This window comes from Condylura cristata, unplaced genomic scaffold (assembly GCF_000260355.1).
Source record: "Condylura cristata isolate star-nosed mole 26May11 unplaced genomic scaffold, ConCri1.0 scaffold00015, whole genome shotgun sequence".
NCBI classification, from domain to species: domain Eukaryota; kingdom Metazoa; phylum Chordata; class Mammalia; order Eulipotyphla; family Talpidae; genus Condylura; species Condylura cristata.
The window spans coordinates 47,264,359-47,288,474 of record NW_004567116.1 but is presented as its reverse complement, the minus strand read 5'-3'; the positions used below and the strand labels follow the sequence as shown (position 1 = coordinate 47,288,474).

The following is a 24,116-nucleotide window of genomic DNA, read 5'->3' as shown; positions in this document are numbered from 1 at the left end:
TTTGGATTTTATTTAAGAAGAAAAAAAAAAAAAGACAAAGAAAAAAGATATATTTACCCCTTTATAGAAGTGATAAATTGGCAAATACAAAGATGTGGCAATGTGTAAGAATCATGTGTATTACATTAATAAAGAATCTATTGAAGAATAAAATTTTGCTTTTAACTTTCTAAGAACAGCCCATTCCATGAGCCTGCAGCACTGTGATATTGAGGATGCTTAGCTTGCCACCTTGTGGCTTCAGGTGGGTCCTGCACAAAAGTAAAAAATATGTGAGACTGATCTTTTGTTCCTTTATTTTTCCTCTCACCTACCAAGCAACCATAAATTTGGTTGATTCAGTTGAATAAGGAGATCTGATGTCTAGCCAGGTTAGAAGTGTTGTTTTCTTTCTCTCTTCTTCTTCTTCTTTTCTTTTTTTAATTCCAGGTTTTGTTGAGAATGTGAAACTATCCCATTTGTTACATGTCGCTGGCACGCTGTAAATAGATTTATTTCCGATGATGGAGTCAATCACTAGGGACAGCTTGGTTATCTAATAAAGTAGAAAATGGTTATCATAGGGTTCAGAAATTTCACTTGTAGGCATATGCCAGCAAGTATATACAATGATATTTGAATAGCAGCATGATAGTTTTGTTACTCTAGTAAGAAAATTCGATAAAATTAACCCAAATGTACTTAGGAAAGAGAATAAAATATGAGGTAAATTACTTACAGTTTATTAAATCCCACCTGCCACCTGTGGACTTTCCTCTTTCCTCCCAAAGTGTCCTAGTGAGAACAGATTTTGCCATCAACTATTATAAAGTTATTTTGTGTTACTTCTCTTCAGAAGAAAGATGTTGGGAGTTGAAGGAATGACTACATAGGCAACTGGAATGTTTAGGGAAGTAAAATGTGGGAGTCAGTCTGCAGGCAGGGTTACCTTGGATGCTTGCTGGCTGTGGAGAGTCCTGGGCAGGGCTCATGCTGAGAAGTCTCTGCTATGTGCCTGTTTCAGGCACCAGCTCAGTCCTCAGAGAGCCTCCCTCTCTAATTCACCCTCCACTGCAGCCAGAGTTTTGTAGTAAAAAGCACAGGCCAAGTAATTTGCAATCTTAACCATTTCTTAGTGTACAGTTTAGCAGTGTTCAGTATATTGGACTTGTGCACCAGACCTCCACAAAGTTCTCATCTTGTAAATCTGAAACTCTCTATCCATTAGAGAGTTTCAACAACAATTTCCCTTTCTCCCTCTCTCCATCCCCTGGCAACCACCACTCTATTTTCTGTTTCTGTGAATTTGATTACTAGAGACATGTAAGTGAAACCATGCAGTGCTTTTTTATAACTTGCTTATGCCCTCATGTATGTCCTGTGACAGAATTTCCTTCTTTTTTAAGGATGGCTGATATATAGTCAACCAGTGTTGGGGATTTGTTTTTTGTTTGTTTCCTAAGGTTTATTTACTTATGAATACAAAAACTGGGGTGTAAGCCGGAGGTGTGTGTGGGGTGGTGGTGGTGAGGTGAGAGGATTCACCAGAGAGAATGGGGAACAGAACAGACAGATCTACTGAAATACACTGAGGGCAGCAGCAGGAGAGACAGGAGAGGTCTGCTGCACCATGTGAGTCGGCTCCCTGCAGGCTGGGGGATCCAACTCACACTGCAGTGGCGGGCAGTAGCTTTATAGCACTGTCTTCAACCCCTGCACCACCATGGAGGCCCAGTATGAATATTTGGATTGCTTCCACCTCTTAGGTTAGTATATACCCAGAAGTAAGATTGATGGATCATGTGGAAGTTCTATTTTTAAATATTTATGGAACCTCCATAATAGTTTTCCAAAGTAGTTGTGCCATTTTTTTTTAAGATTTATTTATTTGTGCATACAGAACTGGGGTACAGGCCAGAGGCTCAGGGGCGGTGAAAGGCTTCACCAGAGACAGAGCAGGAGCAGAACAGGCAGATCGAGGAAGTACACTGCTGAGGGGAGCAGTGGGCGGGTCAGGAGAGGTCTGCCGCACCATGTGGTCACCTCCTGGGCAGGCGGGAATCGAACTCATACGGAAGTGGCTTTAGCTTCTCAGTGCAATGCTTTAACCCGCTGCACCACCAGGGAGGGCCATTTTTTAATTTCACCAATAGCACAAGAGTGGTTTTTCAAACTATAAATAAGGCCACATCACTTTGCTGTTGAACTCCTTTGATCATTCATTCATTTTCCTCAGGAGTAGATGCTATACCTAACAACTGTGTGTGACTTGCCCCCAGGTTACCCTTGCTGACTTATATTTCATTCTACTCCCTCTGAAGGAAAGTCTCAGTTCCCTAAGTTTGTTCCCATCTTGGAGACTTTTGGGATATTCGTCCTTTTGTGTGGAATTCTGCCCACCCCACTGTTTCCATGGGCACTCTCTCTGCTTTAGGATGAGACACATCTGCTGTCCTACTTCATCATTTTACCGTATCCATTGACTTAGTTTCTCTTTTGTGATCTCTGGGAGCACCTTCTACTTAGTTGAGAATCTGGTATTATTTCAGTTTACTTTGTAATTGTGTTTTGTCTGTCACCATTGATAGGACAGAAACTCCAGAGGAATAGGAGTATAGTCTGTCTTTTCCACTGTCAAATCACAGCCATTAGTGCCCCAAATAAACCCACAGATCATTCTGTGCTCAGTGGTGAATCCAAATTAGGAAGGGGGAAAGTATTTTTGGGTAAGAGTGTCATGTTTGAGAAATTTCCACATGATTTTAACTCTTTATAACCAGGTAAAACTTTTACAAAAGATAGAAAGAAAATGAAACAGAAAACAGGAAATGCAACCGTGATTTGTGGGCTGAGCGAAGATCACAGAGGTCAAAGTTGCTGCTAGCTTTTACAGCTCTTCATGTGATGCTTGGGGAATACATACTAGATGACCTCCATTAGCCTTGCGAAGTTACTGGTTTGTGAAAGTCCAAGTCTAAGCATTACAACAATCTAATCACTTGACTATGGTCTTGTGGAAAACAAGTTTATCAATTATATTTCAGATTTTCTGAATTGACAATTTACCACAAGCATTTTATTCTTTGTTGTTCAATGTTAGCTCTATGTTGTGAATGTTAAGGAGAGGGTGACGAGCTTATTCATGTTGTAGTATGAAAATGCTGACATCCCTTTATTATTATCCTGTGGTCTACAATAACTGCAATTTCAATATAACACAACTATTTAAAAGTCTGGACCCAAATTCTGTGAAGGAAACATATTTAAGAACCTGACTTCAAGCACTTTATGAATTTAAGAGAGGTGGGGACCTCCCTGGTAGCCTTAAGGTTAAGTCTCAGCGCTATCACCACTATGGCTTGAGTGTGATCTCTGGCCAGGAAGCTGACTTACATGGCCCGACAGACCTCTTCTGTCTTACCTGCTGCTCCCTTCAGCAGTGTATTTTAGTAGATCTACCTATTCTGTTCCCCACTCTGTCTCTGGTGAATTCTTCAACCCCCTGTGCCTCTGGCCTATACCCCAACTCTTTAATACATAAATTAAATAAAATAAATAACTTAAATGAGGTATCTGTGCTCCATTATCACTCTTACCTGACTTTGAGCCTACTTTTCCTTTGCCAATTGCCTTACTACTTCTGTATATTATTTTTTTTTTCTCTCTCTCTATAAGAGAATTAAGAGGTGTCTTACTCTCCAGGACATCCTGCTCTTATGCCCCTCCCCCAAATTAAGTTAAGTGCACCTCTATGAGAGCCTGTGTTCGCTATATATTAATATGTTATTTTATCAATCCTAAGGTGCACTTTTTAATATCTAGTAGCTCTGAAATCAAGGATGTGTCTTGTCAATATTTTAGATTGATTTAATTTGTTAGTCTCAGCTACTGAACAGGGAGTGACAAAGAGGGACTGTGTTTTGTGTCTCTCAATATTACTAGAGTCTATTACATTGTTCCAATAACTTATTGGAAATACTAGTGAAATGAGAGGTCGATGAAAAAGCTACCAACTCAGTGATGGAATATTTATTTGTAAAAGCAGTACAAATTGAAGATAGAGATTGTATTGGTTTGGGAAATATTAGGGGAGACTATGGAAACAGTTACATTTTAACAGTCTCAAAAAATTAAAAAGAACAAATGGTTCTCCCTACAATTAAAGGAGGAAGCAGAAGGAAGAACATGAGACCAGAAGATAGAAAAGATAAGGGGAATTTCAGGAAAAAAAAAAAGTTACTTGTCTAGTTTGAATGGGGGTTAAAAGATTAAAGAAGCACAGAAAGAAGTAGGTCTGGAGAGAGAGATTGGGAGTGACATGAAGACCTTGACAAAATGTCACTTCTGGAGCAATAGTGAATTTCAAGAGATTTTAGGTACAAGCAAAGTTGTATTTGAAGTTGCATTTAGTGGTGATATGTTGAACAAATTGGCTATAGAGGAAATGCAGATAAATAAACTACTAGGTGGCTATCATTCATTTAACATTTTTTCAAGACCTAAAAAATACGTGACGTAGATGCTACAGTAATAAAAATATTCAGTTTTTGCATTCAGAGATCAAGTCCATAAAGGTAAAAAAAAGTAAAATGGCAGAAAGCATTCTCTGTCTGCACTGGTGGCTTTAAGTCCTAGAATCCCTATCTGAGGGTTGGGGCAAGATGGCAGGGAAAGACCCCTCAAGGAGAGTTCTGGAAGAGTTGTCATCTTAGCTGAGCCATGTAGATAAAGAAATGACAAACAGCATCAAAGAGGAAGCAAGTCCCTGTGATGATATTCTTACTTTAAATCACAATGATTCAGAATGTGGGGATCCTCATTTGTGGGGAATAGAGTGGGAAAAGATGGGAGGTGAGTAAAGGAAGGTTGGTGTGTTGGGGTCAGGGAGGGAAGAAATCTGGTTGGGAAGTAAAGTAGGAGGCAAAGCTGTATTCTGGGGAGAAGAGATAAGGAGCAGCAGGTAATGAGGAGGAACAAAAAGAAAAGAATAAGTCCCTGCGGAAGAAAAATCCATTAAGCTTGCTTTAGACTTGTTCACTTGGAAAATGTGCTAAACCCTTCCTGTGTGCCAGTGGGTCACTGTGATAGATACTACAGCTGTAGCTATACTATGGAACTCTCACTGTAATGTGAAATCAAAGATCTGGGTCTTGACTCTGCTCTTGTGTCATGTTCTGCCAACTTCTCCTACTCAGAAAGTCATGAGAGGGGAAAGTCACTGAAGAATCATCTTCATCTGGGTAGCTCTGTAGTTGGGTGACCAGGGAAATCACAGTATGGTTAACTAGGTTATTTCTATTTATATTTGTCTCAATTGTATTCTGTGGCCCAGTAAGGAAGAAGGAAAGCTTGCAGGTCTGGGCTTTTTTCGTTGATAGAATAGTGGGTTACAACACTGGATGTTTTAAGAGTAAAGGTTTATATTTTCAAGTGCATGTTGCCACATCTACCGCCAAGGCATGGTCCCCCTCCACCACAGTCCACTACGCTCCTCCCACTGTCTGCTTCAAACTCTCTTCCCAAATACAACTTCAGTAACAGTCCAAATCCTAAAGATTGTTTTTTGTTACCTTTGTTTCAGTTATGATATAAGTGACATAATTCAGTATTTGATTTTCTCCTTCTAGTTTATTTCACTTGGAACAATCCCTTCAAATTACATCCATGTTGTTACAGGTAGCAAAATTTCATTTATTTTTATAATTATTAGTACCTCAGTTTGTATATATACACCATCTTTATTGCTCATAGACTTGCTTTGAAATCAAAAGGATCAGTCTTGGGTCCTCCCTGGTGGTACAACAGATTAAATTACAGTACTATGAAGCTATAACAGCCATTGCAGCTCGAGTTCAATCCCCAGCCAGGGAGGTGACCCACATGGTGCAGCAGACTTCTCCTGACCTGCCCGCTGCTCCCTTCAGAAGTGTATCTCAGTACATCTGCCTGTTCTATCCCCCACTTTGTTTCTGATGAATGCTCTTCTCCCCTCCCCCTACACCTCTGCCTTGTATCCTAGTTCTTGTATGCATTAAATAACTCTTTTTTTATACTTGTTTATTTATGCATACAGAACTGGGGTACAGGCCAGAGGTGCAGGGGTGGCGAGAGGCTTCACCAGAGACAGAGTGGGGAGCAGAACAGGCATATTGACTAAGTACAATGCTGAGGGCAGCAGCGGGTGGGTCAGGAGAGGTCTGCCACGCCATGTGGTCTCCTCCCGGGCAGGCGAGAATCAAACTCATGCAGAAGTGGCGTTAGCTTCTCAGTGCTGTGCTTTAACCCGCTGTGCCACCAGGGAGGGCCACATTAAATAACTCTTATAAAAAAGAAGCAAAGTCTCTACCATACTCAAAAGAAAATCTTGAGTCAGAGACAAGAAATGCACAGCCCCTGAGAGACAGGAACGTGGGCAGTAAAGGTGAGGACTAAGAGGATGGTGAGCTTTTCCACTAGTTTTATGGAAAAAGCACTCATTTTCTCTCTGCCTATAATTTTGCACTTTTAAAATGACGGACATGAAATAGTAACTAATTCATAGGTGTGTTATAAAGATTATATAGAATAATCCTCATAAATGCCTGTGCCATTACAGGTACTCATCTGAAAGGTGACCAGGCCATGAAAATGAGAAAACTTTACAAGTTTTCTTGATTTAAGGCTTCTAACTTAACATCATAATGAGTTCAGATTAGCATATTTAGATCACACATATAATTAAACATTCAACTGAATATTCAAGTATCTAGATTAAGTGTGAAAATGCCTTCCATTAAAAATCATGGGGAAGATCTTCCCCAAAGATATTTGTAGATTATTTAAATGACCACAACCAAACATTGATTATAAATTTGACTGTATTTTAAGGAATAATTTTTTTTAAGATTTATTTATTTATGCACACAGAACTGGGGGCACAGGCCAGAGGGATGGTGAGAGGATTTACTAAAGACAGAGTGGGGAGCAGAACAGGCAGATTGAGGAAGTACACTGCTGGGGGGAGCAGTGGGCAAGACAGGAGAGGTCTGCTACGCCATGTGGGTCACCTCCAGGGCAGGGGATAGAACTGAAGTGGCTATGGATAGCTTCACATTGCCGCACTACCTGGGAGGTCCCAAAACATAAATATATTTATGACAGTATTCAATTGTCAAATAATCCTCTTTGATTGGCCAGAGTCAAGGCCACACCTGTCTTGAACCTCCATATCCTATGCCTACTGATCACTACATGCTGGACCGAAATAGCTCCATGGAGCACATCCTTTAGCCACCTCCAGAGATGATGTAGAGTGGCTGCCCCCTGGGCAACCCGGCATCTTCCCAGGAAGAAGACACCTCCTTGTGCTTGCTGCTGGGTTATGGAAGCATGTTGAGGGGAGAAAAAAAAAAATGCAGGCATAGAGCTATATTGCCTAATGCAACTGGAATTTAAGTTCTGAAGATATAAATATTTACCTTTTTTTTTTAAAGATTTATTTATTTATTTGTGCATACAGAACTGGGGTAAAGGCCAGAGGCTCAGGGGCGGTGAGAGGATTCACCAGAGACAGGGTGGGGAACAGAACAGGCAGATCGACGAAGTACACTGCTGAGGGGAGCAGCGGGCGGGTCAGGAGAGGTCTGCCACGCCATGTGGTCACCTCCGGGGCAGGCAGGAATTGAATTCATGTGGAAGTGGCTTTAGCTTCTTAGTGCTGTGCTTTAACCCACTGCGCCACCAGGGAGGGCCAATATTTACCTTTTTTATAACTACCATATTCTTATTCTTAGCACTTAAAATGCTATATTCTTAGCACTTAAAATTTATTGATGGGTTCAAAGTGAGCTTGAAATATTTTTTTGAATGTATGGATGATGGTGCTTCTCATTAGGATGGGGGTTTGCTCTCTCTAGTGTCACAGAGGAAGAAAATGCCAACGAGTGTCCAGGAAATACACGAGCAGGCACACAGCCACCAGGAAGGGGTCCAGGAGTTGTTCTAGTTTCGGGTGGGTAAGAGGGCTGGTTCTGGACAACTATGTATGGATAAAAGGCTTAATGGATGTCAGTTCTTCAGACAGGTCTGAGATTCAGAAGCTCAAATGAGCCAAAAGTGTAGCTCGAGTGAGAAGCAGGGCGATTTCAGGACTTGTGTCTGAGATTGTTTCCTTGTTAACAAATAAGCACAGGCAGAAGAAGCCAAGAGTCAAGAATGAAAGATGGGTGAAGAGGGTAAGATGACCTCACATACAGAAATTGAGATTGAATCTTACAGCAGTGATATTAGTCAAGAGACTGCCTCTTTCAGAGGATTGTACTGGACATCACAACATCAGTGATGTGATGATGCTTGCAATACCGGAGGATATCAGGTCACTGTAATGGTGGTAATTCTGGAGGGGTAGGGGAGGAAGTGGGGTACAGTGTGACCCTATGGGAATACTTGAGCGCTTGATACTAACACAGGAATAGGAAGTGGCTTATATTTCCCAATCATTTCTTAGGAGAGAGGACTTATGCCAAGACATTTCCCCACCTCAATGCTGTTATACGTGTTATTAACCCAATTTTACAAATGAGAAATCTGTGATTCAGAGTTTCTGTACTTGCCTGAAGTTGGATTGATGATTTGTGTCAGGAGCAGAATTTAAATTCAGGAAATTGAGGTGTAGGGAATTTGCGTCATTTGACTACTCGTTCTGCTGAAATAAACATTCCACTTTTTTCTGGGCACCAGGAGTGCTGAACAGAACATGCACTGGCCTCGGCAGTGAGTGACTTGTACTTCCAGAAACTGTGTAGCAGCTGCACAGCTGGCAGATTGAGTCAGACAGTGACTGCCCACAGATTCTACTGCCTTTGGTTGAATCCCATGGCAATTATCCCTCAAAAATTGCTCAGACAGTATTTAAAGTTATGCTTCAAATGGACAGACTAATTGCTGAGTTTGTTCCCAAATCATTGCTTTCATTTCTTGGCAACAAAGCACTTTGACTTCAAACTCCCCAGCAGATTCCTTCCCAAGTCCCTCCTCTTTCACTTGTCAGCTAAAAATCCCCCTTGCATCCTGTAGCCAGCTCTCAAAATTAACTGAACTGAACTTGGATACACGTTTCCTAGGCTGGTGATCTGTCTTCACTAGAAAACTTACTTAGAGCTCACTGAAGACATTCGCCTTCAAGAAAGCAAATGCTTGATCAAGTCTTACATGTTCTATTTTCTAATTACTTTCATTTTCCAAGTAATACATGTAGCTTACAGAATGAGATTATTATTCACCCAGAGACAACCATTGTCTACATTTGCATGTATCCACCAGACTTCTTCCCGTCCTTGTGTACACATTAGTATTTTACTATGCAACCTTATTGAGACTGGCACACAGCTCAGTGTCCAACTGCTGGCCTAGGGTTTAGGGAGTCTTGTAAGAATGCCTGGAAACCTGTTATTTGTGTCTTGTGCTTCCCTGGTGGCTTTCACTCAGTACCAGCAGAGTAGGGCAAAGGAGGGAAATCTCTCCTTCCCACTTTTGTATGCTACCACTTTTCCCCCTCTCCAACTCCTTGTTCCAGGAAGCCACCAGCCAACATTTCTTCCAGCCTCTGACTGGAAACTTGAATAATTGCCACCAGATGTAAACCCCCAAAGTAATCCTGCTTCATTACGTGCAATACTCTAAGAGCAGTTTTCATTCCATTACTAAAACTCTTATAGTCCACAGTCAATAACTACATCTGTTGTAGAGTCCAGATAGATTTTTAGGGTGCATGCTGCTTCTGGGCAGTGCGGGCATGATGTCTAAGAGTCCAAAGAGCTTGTATCTTCTCATGTGTAATTCAGTTCTAAAACATTTATTGAGCGCCTGCTGGTCCAGGCAGAAATTTGTTGCAGGTGGTGTAATAGTAAATAAAAGTGTCTTAACAATCCCCCCAAAAGTAGACTCATACATGCTAACAAAAAAAAAAAAGTGAATAAAAGGAATAAAAGTGTTTTAACAATCCCCCCATACATGCTAAAAGAAAAAAAAAAAAAAAAGAAGCAGCAGCTAAGGGTGTTAGTCATGTAAGCACCATAAAAGACACCTAGGCAATCCTGGGTGTGCAGGAAGCATTTAACAGAGACGTCTCCACAGAAGGGGCAGGTACTGTGGTCTCTCCGTCTCTCCCCCACTTGCACGCAGCACCCTGGACCAGCTACTGGGAGCCCGGCTACAGACCTGAACAACCACATGTGGCCGCAGCCAACAGAGAGCAGGTGGGCTCAGGGAGACATGTGAAGAAGAAGGGCCTGCATGTTCCTTGACATTGGATTTGCACCAGGGATGTGTAGGAGAACCATGTAGAGACATGTGAGACTTGTGGATGAGAGACCTGGGGGAGGCAGGCCATGGAAGACATTCACCTTAATTTGTACTTTGAGTTTGATCCTTTCGTCCCACCATTGTCTAGCTCCTTTCATCCCCTCTCTGCTTTTCCCCACCAGAAGATGCCTTAGACTTGTGTCAAGACTTCAGGCCTTAGTGGTCCTGCATCTGGTTAACCCTGTTAGGTCGTTTATTAGCAAGGGGTGGGTAATTTAGCTTATATCACTGGAAACACCCTATCCTTTCTTTTTCTCTCTCTTTGTACCTACAATGTGAAATAGGAGTTATTTTATACTAGGTGGGCTTCCCTGGTGGCACAGGGGTTAAAATCTCAGCACTATCAAGCTCTCACCAGCTACTGCAACAAGAGTTCAATCCTGGCCAGGGAGTTGACCCACATGGCCTAGCAGCCCTCTCCGATCTCACCTGCTGCTCCCCTCAGTGGTGTATTTCAGTACATCTGCCTGTTCTGCTATCCACTCTGTCTCTGGTGAATCTTCTCACCCCTGTACCTCTGGCCTGTATCGCAGTTCTTGTATGCATAAATAAATAAATCTTCTAAAAAATTAAAAAAAAATAAAGTTCAAGAAAGAGGAGCATTAGCATTGTTCATGCCCCTACAATGCACCAGGAATGTAGTTTCTCATTCACTCATCTCATGTTTCTATGAAGTAGATACTATCATTCCTGGTTTATTACTTCAATCACTACAGTTCAGAGATATCCGGCAAGTTAAGATATATCTCCCTGCTTGTCATTACCAACATTTGAGCCCAAGTTTTTTTTTTTGTTTGTTTTTTTAAGATTTATTTATTTATCATACAGAACTGGTACAGGCCAGAGATGCGGAGGGTGAGAGGCTTCACCAGAGACAGAGTGGGGAGCAGAACAGGCAGATCAACGAAGTACACTGCTGAGGGGAGCAGCGGGTGGGTCAGGAGAGGTCTGCCACACCATGTGGTCACCTCCGGGGCAGGGGTGTTTCAAACTCATGCTGAAGTAGCTTTTGATTTTTAGTGCTGTGCTTTAACCCGCTGCGCCACCAGGGAGGGCCCCTGGTCCCATGTTTTTAATGTCAGAATTCATGTACTTTCTGCTATATCAGGTGTCCTGTTGGACTCACTGACTGGTAGATGGAAAGCCAGATGTGCCATTTGTTTAACACTTCAGAGACTCTGATTCTGTTTCTCATTTGGAAATCAGAATGACAGTACTTTCTTTTTCTAATTTTTGTGAGAATTACTTAAGACAATACTTCTGAATGTGCTTTGTAACTTGTAAATAGCAACTTGGGTGTATGAGCTGTTGTTAAGGTGCAACCAAGGGGTACCCAGGAATCCCCAAACTTTGCACACTCTGAAATGGGGCCCTATTATCTGCTACACAAAGACAAAGGAGATTCAGTGTGAAAAAATCAGTATGCACAAGAGGGAGGAGAGGTTTTTCCCAATAAATCAACCAAGATTACCTACCCCTTATGAGTAATGCCCAGGAAAGCAGGCTCTGCCTGAAGACGGGTGGTGGAGGCCTGAAACATGCCACTGTTCAAGGTGCCTTCTGGTGGGTGCCATAGGACAGATTTGTGAAGCAGGTTCCAGAAAGCTGTACTTAGAGAGGAGATACCACATGAAGATAAGGGCTGCCACAGTCAGTCTCTCACCTGTGTGTCTCCCTCGGGTGTCTTCTCCATGCCTCTTCCTAGCACTACCAGGGTGCAAGTCTGGCACAGAAGCAAGAGCTCTGTCTTTGTTAGCCCACCCGCCTTCCATGTTGAATAGCTTTCCTGGCCTCTCAGCCCATCCCATAGGTACCAGTAGCAAGACTAAGCAGGCTGCATTTTAGTGGAGGTGAGGAAACAGTACCTCCCTAACACTGTTACACAAGTTCAATTTACAATTCCACTTTCATAATTTCCCAGCATCACGAGGCTGTGGTCTCATTCTGATTTACTCAAAGAACTTAAGGGGTGCTTAATTTTTCAGAAGCCTGACATGCCCTGTGTCCTAGGTCTGAAGTAGAAAGGGGAGAAAGCTTGCTTTTCCTGTCCATGTAGCATATATTTCCAGTACCTTCAGTTAGACAGTAGAGGGAAGCACTGAGCTAAACTAAATTCTCTGACGGATATTTAAATAATCAGTTCTTTTAAAAGGATCTTAAGATCCATTAAATATTCATGAAAGTGTCCTTCCTGGAGGTCTTCCTTTGTAGGTAATTACAGAGGGTTTAAAATATCTGACAAAGCTCTGTCAGCTGCAAGCAGACAGCTGATTTGTAATTTAATTAACATCCTGGCTTGTCCTGTTCCTTGTGGCAAAAATCAGGAAACTATTTCCTTTCATTTGTGAGATTTGTTTGAAAAAATTCAAATGGAGCACCTGGGAGAGCTTTTCATCTCTGACATCAGTCCTGTTACTTACATCCTGCTCAGGCCCTTGAAAAATTCCTCTTTCCGTGTGTCCTCTGCACCAGCTGTATTGCTGATGTGAGTCATTTAATTTTCTGAAGGGCAGTTGCTCTTGGGGAAGGTCTGGGATTGATCGAAAATCAGTGAGTTTCCAGTCACTTTTATTAACAATTTGAGTGATAGATTTTGAACCTTTCTTTGGCTAAAGACTACTTATTTATTCAGTGACCATTCATTAAGAACCTACTAACTATATCATGCCTAGACAGGCAGAGTCCCTGGCCCATGACCCATGGAAGATTCAGTCCAATAGGGAAGGTAAATATGCAAATCATCACCAAAATTAAATGTAAAAGCATTGCTATGAGTACCCAAATACAGAGTACACTAAAATCCTGTGGGTTAGGGAGCAACCCAGGGTTAGCATGAGTGCCTAAGGACAATGTCAAGATGGGGGACCCGTCACTGTGGGTCATCACCTGTGCCCTAGATTGCAAGGCCACTCAGGCTTGGAGAATAACAATGGGGTTTATTTAGCAAACAGTAGATGAGGAAAACAGAGCTTCTCTGGTCACAGGTGGGCAGGTAGCTCACCCTAGATAGTGCCCACAGCGTGCAGTAGTCCCAATGACTGTTCATGAAGATTGATGAAGAGGACATTATTTATTAATAGAGTTAATAGACACAATGTGATGCTTCTGTTGTGAGCATTTCCTAAATGTCAGGCTTTTTTTTTTTAAATAATTCCAATGTCTTATGTTTTTTATTATTTTTAAATTTATATATATATATATAGTGTGTGTGTGTGTGAAAAACTGGGTGTAGGACAGAGGTGCCAGAACTGAGAAGATTCACCAGAAATGATGGGAAGCAGTGGGGAGCACAATAGGCAGATGTACTGAAATATAGTTCTGAAGGGAGCAGCAGGAGAGATAGGAGAGGTCTGTTGTGCCATGTGGGTCAGCTGCTCTGGCCAGGGATCCAACTCATGCTGCAGTGGCTGCTGATAGCTTCACAGTGCCCACTCCTGAGCTCGGATACTGGTCACCTCAGGATGGTGCCACCTCACACGGGCGCCATACAATATGCACTGAGTCTCTGCACCCAAATGGGGCCTGTGGTGGGTTAAGACATCTGTCTTCCCTGCCTCCAACACTTCTTTTACTTCTACTCTTATTTGAGTTGGAAAAGAACTCCATCACCTATTTACAAAAGTTCTTTCATCATGGAGGTAGGCCAAATTGAAAAGAAGAAATAAAAATAGATTTCAAAACAAGAGCTTCCTTTAAAGACAATACAGAAAACCTCCAAAGTGCCCACAATGGTGTCAGACCCTGATATTGAAACCCTAGAATGGAAACTGGCTCAGAATTGCCCAGAACTCCAAAGCAGATTCTGACATCAGGGTGTGACACTATAGACTATGTAACAGTGTGATATCCATAGAAAGGGGCGGTTCCAGTTTTCCTGTCCCACCCAGGAAAGGGAGGAGCTGAGCAGCAGTAAGATTTTTAAAAGACAGAAAAGGAAGGACTGCTAAGAGACTATTTGGAGGAGGCATGTGGAGCAGAGATATGTGAAGAAAAAGCTGCGCGGCACTGTCCTCTCAGCCTTGGATTCTCACCAGGGTTTTGGGGGACATGTGAGGAGAAACTTGAAAGAGACAGAGATGTGGGTAAGAGACTTGTGGGGATGCTGACAATGGCTGCCTGTATCTTGACTTAGGTTTTGATTTCTCTTTCCTTCCAGACATACCTGCCCCCTTCTGCCTCGTTCCTTAGACTTGTGGCAAGCTTTTGGGCCTCAGCCATCCTGCTTTGGGACAAAGTGGAGGTTTTATGCACAAGAGTCCATTTTGCCTTTTAAGTGCCGTATGGCAGAGCCCATTTAGAGCAGGCAGGTTTGGGGACTCCTGGGTGCCCCTCCTTCTGCCCCCAACATAAAGTTATCAAATCTCCCTTTATTAAATGTTTCTTGAAGACTTTCTAAGAATTATTTCCTGAAGGTAAAACTGGCCTCTGAATATCTGAGTCCTAACCAGCTTAGACAAATACTTAAATGCTGTAGTTCCAGCAGAGACTAACATGTGCTAAAATTCTGGTTTACCATTCTCAATCATGTAAACATGTGGAAAATGTGCCTAAATACCCCAGCCTTAGATGGAGAGAAGAGTAGCAACTATTTCTTAGAATATTTTCTAATGCATAGAAAGCACTTAACATGATTCCTGGCACTAACTACTATTCTGACTTTTTAGTATTGACATTAATGGCAGGATTAGTATTCTTCCTAATATTAGCATTAGTGTCAGTGTTAATATTGATTTTTAAAGATTATTTATGCATAGAAATGGGGTACAGGTCAGAGGTGCAGGAGTGGTGAGAGGACTCACCAGAGACAAAGTGGGGAGCAGATGGACAAAGTACACTGCTGAGGGGAGCAGTGGGCAAGACAGGAAAGGTCTGCTGTGCCATGTGGATCACCTCCCTGGTGGGGATCGAACTCTCACTGAAGTGGCTGCTGCAGGCTTGCAGTGCTGTGACCTAACCTGTTGTGCCACCAGGGAGGGGCCTAATATTGATTTTAAACAAATTGCAAAATGAGGTTTTTGGTCTAGCCGATGTCAAATCCGAGCAGAGTGATTTTACTGTGCCATGTCAGCATGATACCTTTGGCATTTTGGCATTGAGTTAAATATGGCAGTTCTCTCCTCTTCTTATATTGCTTAGTCATCACTTGCAAAAAAACTTGAAGGAATAAAAAAGAGAAGGGGATATTTGGCTGACAGCTGACAAAATATGCTTTAGGTCCTTGCCTTGTGTGGTTTCCAGATACCAATCTGCCCTTTAACCCTGTGTTCTGACCCAACCTCCTATCAGATGATCTATCCAAGTGATGCATCCGGGCAGAAGGCCTAAGGCCCACCTGTGCCCACCGGTTCTTCTCTCCACCCACTCACTCCCTCTGCAGGACAGCAGCCTCCTGCCTGCCCAGACTGAACCAAGCCTGGGTTTCAGCTCACTGACCTCCCTCAGCAGAGGCAGCTTCCTTAAGGCCACCATGCAGGCCTCTCTCTCAACAAACCTGACCCATTCAGGGCAGCTCTTCCTGCCTGCTTGTGCAAGTATCCTTTACATTAATGTCATTTTCTAATAAACCAGTTCTTTATATAGATAAAAGAAAAAAAACAAATCCTGCATCTGGTTCACCAGAAGTGACCTGCAATGAGGAGTGCTAGTGCATGTTTTATGGGGGGCATTCCCCAGGAGAAAGCCTGAGGGAGCAAGACAAGCACCAGGGGTTCTGAAAGGACCCAGGCCCAGGTGCAGTGTCCTGCACTTTCAGGTTTCAGTTTGCTATGGACTTTCAGGTGCTATGGACTGTCATTTACATTTCAAAATTTGTTTCACTTTAAGGTGTGACAGCTGAGGGTTTTCTGAGAGTCTAACCCCCAGGCACATCCAAGACTTTAATTGCCCAGAAAAATCTTCCTAGCGAATATGCAAATGTTGGCCTTGAATGGATGAAAGGGACAACAGCAGCTGTTACAACTACTTCAAGATCTCATTGTTCGCAAAACATCATCCCTTTTATGACCTGTCCCTTATCCCTTTATGTTATTAATTTAGAACCTGTTTCAAACTGGGAAGACTCTGAGTCTTGCATTTCTGCTCCCCCTGAATTCAGTTTACACTTAATGTTGTTTTCACACTGTGTGGTGACTTAATGCACACATGCAACATGCTAATTGATGGTCTCCTCAAGAACAAGAAGTGGCTGGCTCTTATCTTGCTTATATTCTTAGCACATATTAGTGAAAAGAATAAGGAGAAAGGTGTGCAATACTTTATGGATCTATATAGTCCTTGAATATCTGTGTCAAGCAAATAATGCGGTTGCTTTTATGCTTGAATCTGTTTTCATAATATCTTACAATGAGGAAGATTATATTCTGCAGCTAAAATAGCATAACGTGTGTAACTTATGTAACTATATCCATTTCATTCATTGTTCACTTATCTCACATATATTTATGCAAACAAGTATGTATTAAATATATGCACCAGGCCCTTGCCTAAGGACTGGAGATCGAAAGATAAACACAACACAAATGGTTCCAGTTCTCAAAAAATGCTACAATCCAAAGGAAAAGTACAAAAGCATACATATCTATATAACATCACAACATTTTCATGGTGGAATAGGGAGTTATGGTAATACCAACAATATATTGGAATTGCAATTCATGAAACTTCTTAAAAAGAGTCATGTCTAATTTGAAGTCAAAGGGATCAGTGAATGTTAAAATATACAAATCTACCAATAAACTATGAACTGAGCATCAAAATCAGTTTTGTAGTGTCTAATTTGAAGTCAAAGGGATCAGTGAATGTTAAAATATACAAATCTACTAATAAACTATGAACTGAGCATCAAAATCAGTTTTGTAGTTTCAGACCTGATAGTATTTAAAATGGGTCCTAACTATATGAAAATAATTAATTTGAAATGTAAATTCAATTAATTTAGTTATTTGTATCTCAGTAGTTATTTATCAAACAATACAGTGAAACATTGCAATGGATAAAATATTTCTCTAAACCAACTGGATCCTACTGAAGGAATGCCCTTGAGGAGATCGAAATAGTCTGTTTAATATAGCAAATAATTTGCTTTTGATGTCCTTGGATCTTTACATCAGAAAGAAAACATTCCCTGAATCTTTAAGTGACACAAATAGGACTTTCAAGAAGCTTAAAAAAACCCTCCATCATCATAGTGTTAGTCACAATCACAAAATATGGAAGCAAACTAAACATCCATTGACAGACGAATGGATAAAAAATAAGCAGCACATGCATACAGTGGATTAATACACAGCCTTAGAAAGGAAGGGTATTCATTTACATTAAATGAAATAGGCCAGTCCGGGCCTCTTTGAGACTAAGGGCTGAGTCTCTGCTCTACCACAGCCTAGGCTGAGTTCAGTCCCCAGCCAGGGATCTAACCCACATCTGCCACCGCAAGCCTCTCCTGTCACGCCTGTTCCTCCCCTCATCAGCGTATTTCAATCTGCCTGTTCTGTTCCCTACTCTGCCTCTGGTGAATCCTCACTCCACTGTACCTCTGGCCTGTACCCCATTTCTTTTATAAAAAAAAAAAATTAAAAACAAGAAAAAAAAATAGGCCAGTCACCAAAAGGCAATATTGTAACACTATTTTGAGATCAGGTGTCTATAGTTATTAAATTTATATACACAAAGATGGTTGCCAGGGAATCAAGGCTAGGAAAATAAGGGGTGTCTTTTTCGTAGATAAAAAATTCTGGAGATTGGTTACACAATAAGGTCAATGTACTTGACACTTCTGAAGTGTGGGCTTAAAAATGGTTAAGATGGAAGATTTAATAATTGTATTTTAAAATTTAAATAAACACCAGAAGTAATATTTTTTTAATATTTATAAAACAATCCTAATATGGGAATGTGAGATAAAGGATTTCAGAAATGCTGAGAGGTCAACTGTGGTAGTGTTGGTGGCTGTTTTCTCTAGGTTTGGGGGCCCTAGGATGCCAACTTCAACAGGGAAGAAGGTGAACCCTTTTTAGTTGATAACCTAGTCTGGTCTCAACTGCCCCCCTCTCTTTCCACCAACTAGGGTCATTATAATACCAATATATACTACAGGATGGTTTTCAGCAGCTAAGTAGCTTGATTTTTGTCATTTGAGCAAAGGGAGCAATTGGAGGATTTAAAAAGATTTTGTCCATCAGCCTTCCTGAAAGCCCCTGGCTGCAGTGCAGAGGCTGAACGGCAGGGGCAATCCTAGCAGCAGAGGCTTCTGCTGTGGTCTAGCTAGGAGCAGCTGAGAACTTGAATGTGGATAGTTTTCATTGAGGGGTTGGTGGTGTGAAGGTGGAGTAGAATGAAACATTGCTGACGATATAAATTAGGCAGACTCAGTGATCTATTAGGTTGGCAGATGGTAAGGGATGAAAGAGGATAGAGTCTGACTTTCGCTTTTCTGGCTGGGTGACTGCATAAATGGGAATGCCCGCCCATAGAGAACTGAAGAAGGGGAGGAGGTGCGGAGGCAGATGGGCTGAAAGCCAGGGACATTAAAATGGGCCTAAGTATGACATTGTTCCACGCCCAGTGAACACTTACTAATCAAGAATGAATATTAAACTCACCATGTTTCTCAGGAAGATTAACCTCCCAAATTATTCACAGGTTAAGAAAAGCAGATGGATGTTATTTTGCAGTTCACAGAAAACTCAAACCTCATTTTGTTGTATGTTCTCAGTAACATTTTTTTTTCTACCAATCTGCTATTCAGTTATCAGACATGGGCATCATCTCCTTCTGGAAAAGAAAGAGGGATGGCTGATAACAGAAAGAGGAGTCAGACCTAATTATCTGCACGGGGTCCCAACCCTGATGCCCATTCATTAGGGGGCTCTGGCCAGGATCGCTACCTCTCTGAGTGTTGTTGGTTTTTCTCATAAGTAAAATGGAGCATCATAAGCACGAAAGGTTATATTGGAAGAAGTGTATGTGAATCATTGATTGCAAATTGCAATCAAGATTGTTAGCTATATATATATTTTTTATTCTGAGATTAATGTCAAGCTTGGAACATTGCAGAACAGTGTGCTTCCCTGGAAGATATAAAGTGCTGATCATCAACTTCTGAGTAAGAGTAGCCAACAGATGGAATTACCAGCCCTGGGGGATTCTTCTTATTACTGTGAAATTGTGAGTCTGACTGTCAGTGGATGTCCAAAAAGTCATTATTTTAAACTTCAAAAATGAATGTGATATATATATAAAAACAGGGCTACCGGTGTGCTCTGTCAAGTCAAAGAGCTATTTTTTAGAGGACAGGTCCCTGTCTATTCCCTGTCTATGCATTTTCATCTGGGTGCACAATTGCAAGGCCACTAAGACTCAGGGAACAATGGAGTTTATTTAACAACCAGGGGATGCAAGGAGTTTCTAAGGTCACTAGTGGCCAGCTTTCTCACCCTAGGTAGTGTCCACAGTGTCTGGAAGTCCCAAAAAAAGGTCACTTGTTCAGGATGCTGCTGTCTTGCCAACTAGAGCTGTAGTTTGTAGCATAATGATGGTGGCAAGCAATGGGCCAGGATGCAACTCACCACAGCCTGAGGCACTCACAGCCTTAGTCAGAAGGTCAGGATGAGCAGCAGCAGACAAGGACAGACAGCAGCAGAGGAGGCAGCACCAGGAGGTAGTGCTAGATGAATAGATACACTGTGTTAGCACCTCTCAAAAGTGACATGGACACAGATTGCAAGTGACTGGCTAGCAGTGCCGGCCAGCCCTGGCCAGTAGTGCCAGTCATGCAGTTAGCAGCGGCAGTGTTAAAACACCAGTGTTACAGCTTTCTGTGAGTTGTTGTTGTTAGCGCACAACTCTAGCAAACAGCTCGTTGCCCCACAGGCCCAGGGCCTATGGTGCTCTCCTCAGAGGGTGGCAGCAGCAGCGGAACAAAAGGTGCAGCCTCCTGGCCGATGCAAAACAAGTCAGCTTCTCTCTACAGAGGTTGGCTTCTGGATACTTCTTTTTTCTTCTGTTTTCTTCAGAAGCCAAATACAAAATGGGAGTCTGGGAGTCCTAAGCCGGCTCCTACCTCTTTCAGGGCCCCCGCCCTATTTGGTATCTGCATGATTTAACTACTTTCAACTCTAAGTGACTCACTGGACCGTCTTAGAACCAATCAGCCCACCTGGCACTCAAAATTAGCTTATGAGCTGATGAACATGATTGGTTCATTTAGTTTGGCTCCAGGCAACAATATAAAAAGGCTCTGGGCTCAGCATCAAGCCCTGTACCTTTCCCAGAGCCTTCTGCCCCAGAGCAGCCTCTCACTTCAGCTTTGCAGTCCTCTGGGCACTCAGGGTCAGCAACCTCTGTCCCTGGCCAGGATGGTGAAATGAGCTAGTTTTCCAATGGCCCCTCTGTGTAGGCAGCAGTGGGGGAATGCCAATCTTGCCCTGCACTCCACACTGTGGGGCCCTGGCTTCAGTAGGTGAGACTCTGTAAGAAGATGTGTTGCTTGTAAGCTGATAGGATAAAGTAACTGCTCAGAAGGGATGAGCCCTCACGGTTAAGCCTGAAAGAGAAGGTGCTGCTGTGACCCCTGCTGCTAATACTCTGCTATTCATAGGGAAGGACAGCAAAGCAAGACAAACAACATTTGTTGGTTAGGATGGGGGAAGAATATAGAATTTTCCCTTTTCCCTTTCTCAGGAGGGCAACAGACTTGAAACAATGGCACTTTACTGGGAAAGTCCCAAAGGAAATGGGTGAGAAGCAGCGAAAGGCCAAGAGATAGATGCAGGTGCAATCAGAGCTGAAGATGGAGACCCCAGATCCAGGGCCACCCTCCCTCAGACCATTTATTCCTTGTGTGACCTTCTTCCTCAGTGCCTTAGACCCTCAATGCTGCTTCAGATCTGCATGAAAGACTCAGAGGATGACCTTTAACAGAGGGTACACTTACTGTTAAAGAGATGAAGAAAGAAGGTGATAAAGAGGGAATGGTGAGAGGGGAAAGAAAACATTATTACATTACTCCTTTCAGGGCATCATCTGAATATAGGCAGGCCCTTTGCCATGATGTTGAAGTTGTCTTTTAGAAAACATCATTCCTGAAAATTGTAATTTTCAGTCCCAGAATCCAACTAACCAAAATCAACACTCCTTGTTCTGGGGTCTAAGAAGAATAGAAGATTGTCTTCCTTTTAAACCCAATGCAGATGATGTTCACAGCAAAATTATCTCTCGTTTCTAAGGGAACTTAACCTTTCTGATACACTAAAACAAAATTAAGTTTTCTGAATGTGATATATCCTGATTCTGTTTTGTGGTGTTGATCAACACTTGTTTATCCTTAGAAATTTTAGCGATTTATAGGGCATCTCCCCACCTACTCAGGTAAATTGTATAAAAATTGTATATTTTCACTCTTCATAGCACATAAGTTTCCCCTAACATCCAGAAATAGAGTGCTACTCTGAACTATTTTGTAAGTCAAAATGTCATAAAGAGAAGCAATTACCATTAATTTATATGGAAATGTTTTTGATCACTCCCAGACTCTAAACATCAGCTACTAAATCATATCATATACCAATAACATATAGAAAAGCAGGAATCATATGACATGATAAATACACAGCCTCTATCAAGCACTTCCTCTTTTACATTTGGGGTTCACACCCTATTTAATTGTTGCTGCAAAACAAATAGTGAATGTATTTTCACTTTTAGCCTTTTACCATGGGAGCATAACACCTCTTTGAATTTATTTTGGTTCTGGTAAACAGGTGCAAAAGCAAGTCTTTTGTTCAAACAAAGTGTATATTGAGAACTTTTGAAAAACGGGGTTATCTATCAGTAGACCAAAGACAAGCCATCAACATTGGTCAATACTGGTGGTTGGATCAGTTTTGTTTGCATCTCACCTGGCTCATAGTAGTCACCAGAAGTGTTTGCAGCAAGGTGGGTTTGTTGACGTCGACAATATGAACACAATGTATCCTGTAAGACAACGTGAGAGTGTGTGAGGCTCATCACTGTAGCCTTTGCAAACACTGATGCTTTTTGTCTTTCTTGTCCTTTCTCCTAGAAGTATCGCTATCAAGATGAGGATGCTCCACATGATCATTCCTTACCTCGACTAACCCACGAAGTAAGAGGTCCTGAACTCGTGCATGTATCAGAAAAGAATCTGTCTCAGATAGAGAATGTCCATGGATACGTCTTGCAGTCTCACATCTCACCTCTGAAGGTCAGTCAGATTCTTCCTCAAGCTGGCAGCAGTGGTTGACTGCATTGCTACGGGAGATGCGTGCCTGCCTCATTAAGTGAAGTTAATAAGGAACACTCATTGCTGCCAATTGCCAAAGAGTCTTTCAGTGGTTTGGAAACTGACCTGAAATTTCTGGTGCAGGGCAGCTGGTCTTGCAGTTGTTTGCATGTGTAGAAATTCCTTCCAGTTGGTGAATAAAGGCAAAGGAAGGAGGCAAGGTTGAAAAACTGAAAGGGGGAATAAGTTAGGCACCTATTTTAAAAGTTCATGAGTGCATCAAGGTTTAGTGTTCGAGTGCTGTTTCTCCATCTTTGTTCCTGGTGCAAGATAAAACAAAGGGAGTGGATGTAATAAGATAACACCTAGGGACTGTCTTACTGGCCATACTAAAAAGGGAAATGTGTGAGCTGGTTCATCAACACCTCTCTTTTATCTCCACTTCCATTTGGTGTCATACTTTTCCAACACTTTCTACTTTGTTCTTTAATTAAAAAACTTTTCTTTATAAATGGTACCTTGACAGTAAGAGACTATTAAATAAAAGTAAGGCTTTTTGTGTTCCTTGGGTGCAATTTACCCTGTCTTCTTAGCTGATGCTGTGAGATTTTTGTGCTTTAGATAAAAGCAAATAAATGTTGATTTAAGTTAAAAAAGGAAAATAGAAATGATAGATGAGAGAAAGATACACTACCAATGATTATTACTAGTAATTTTTAAAATTTTATTTAGTTAGGCAAAATGTACAGTTCAGCACCTACTCAGGTCCCACAATAAAAGACATAGGTATAAAGATGATTTCATCAATTACTTATTAGTTATTATTATACCTTTCAAATCATCCCAAAAGTCTATGTTATGCTTAATATACTTCCAAATTTTGGTACCTTTTAAATACCTTGGTAACATAAAAATGGATTGCTCTTTGTAGCTATGAACGGTTAACTAAAACATTTGGATAACTGTCAAATTCCAGAAAGTATTTTGTAATATATAAAAAAATACATACACTATTATGCCTCTGGTACTCCTGTGTACTGTTCTTTCCAGAATCACTTTGAAAATTATTGAATGACGGATAGAAATAGGTACTTTTAACCTGGAGAAGACACAAGGAGGGTCGGTGAACAATTAATTTACCTTTTTATACCTCAAGGCCTATCATAAGGGAGACATGGCAGAAGAACCTAAAACCTCTGTTATAACCAGCAGGAATGTGTTTGGGATCAATGTGAGAACTAGTTCAAGCCACCACCAAAAAGGTGTAGACTCCTTCATGAAGCAGGAATTCCCATTCCTGAAATTGGCTAAACCAGGAGGATGACCTGGCAGTGGGATTGTGAACGGGAATTGCTCTTCTGCAAAAGAGTGAACAAAACTGTGTGAATGGTCCACTTTAAGTTCAAGAATCTTTGATCCTGCACTGGGGTCAGAATTAGTCTTGCTTCTTAGGGGAACCTTTCATCTATGCCAACAAAATTCTCATGGTTACTGAGTAGCACACTGTTGTACTGAGCAACATAAATTAAGGACATGACTGGGAGAGTGGATTGCA

General features: G+C 41.7%; 1 protein-coding gene across 3 annotated transcripts in view; it reads left to right on the top strand.

Annotated features, from left to right (window-relative positions):
- DLG2 (discs, large homolog 2 (Drosophila)) overlaps nt 1-24,116 on the top strand; it is a 1,159,995-nt gene that overhangs the window by 159,526 nt on the left and 976,353 nt on the right. For 2 of the 3 annotated variants that reach the window (XM_012725352.1, XM_012725350.1), the window contains exon 2: nt 22,382-22,543. In XM_012725352.1, the coding sequence (XP_012580806.1) occupies nt 22,382-22,543 (162 nt within the window). Of the gene's footprint in view, nt 1-14,363; nt 14,403-22,381; nt 22,544-24,116 lie in introns of those variants that run through there. The other variant, XM_012725354.1, reaches the window with a different exon arrangement.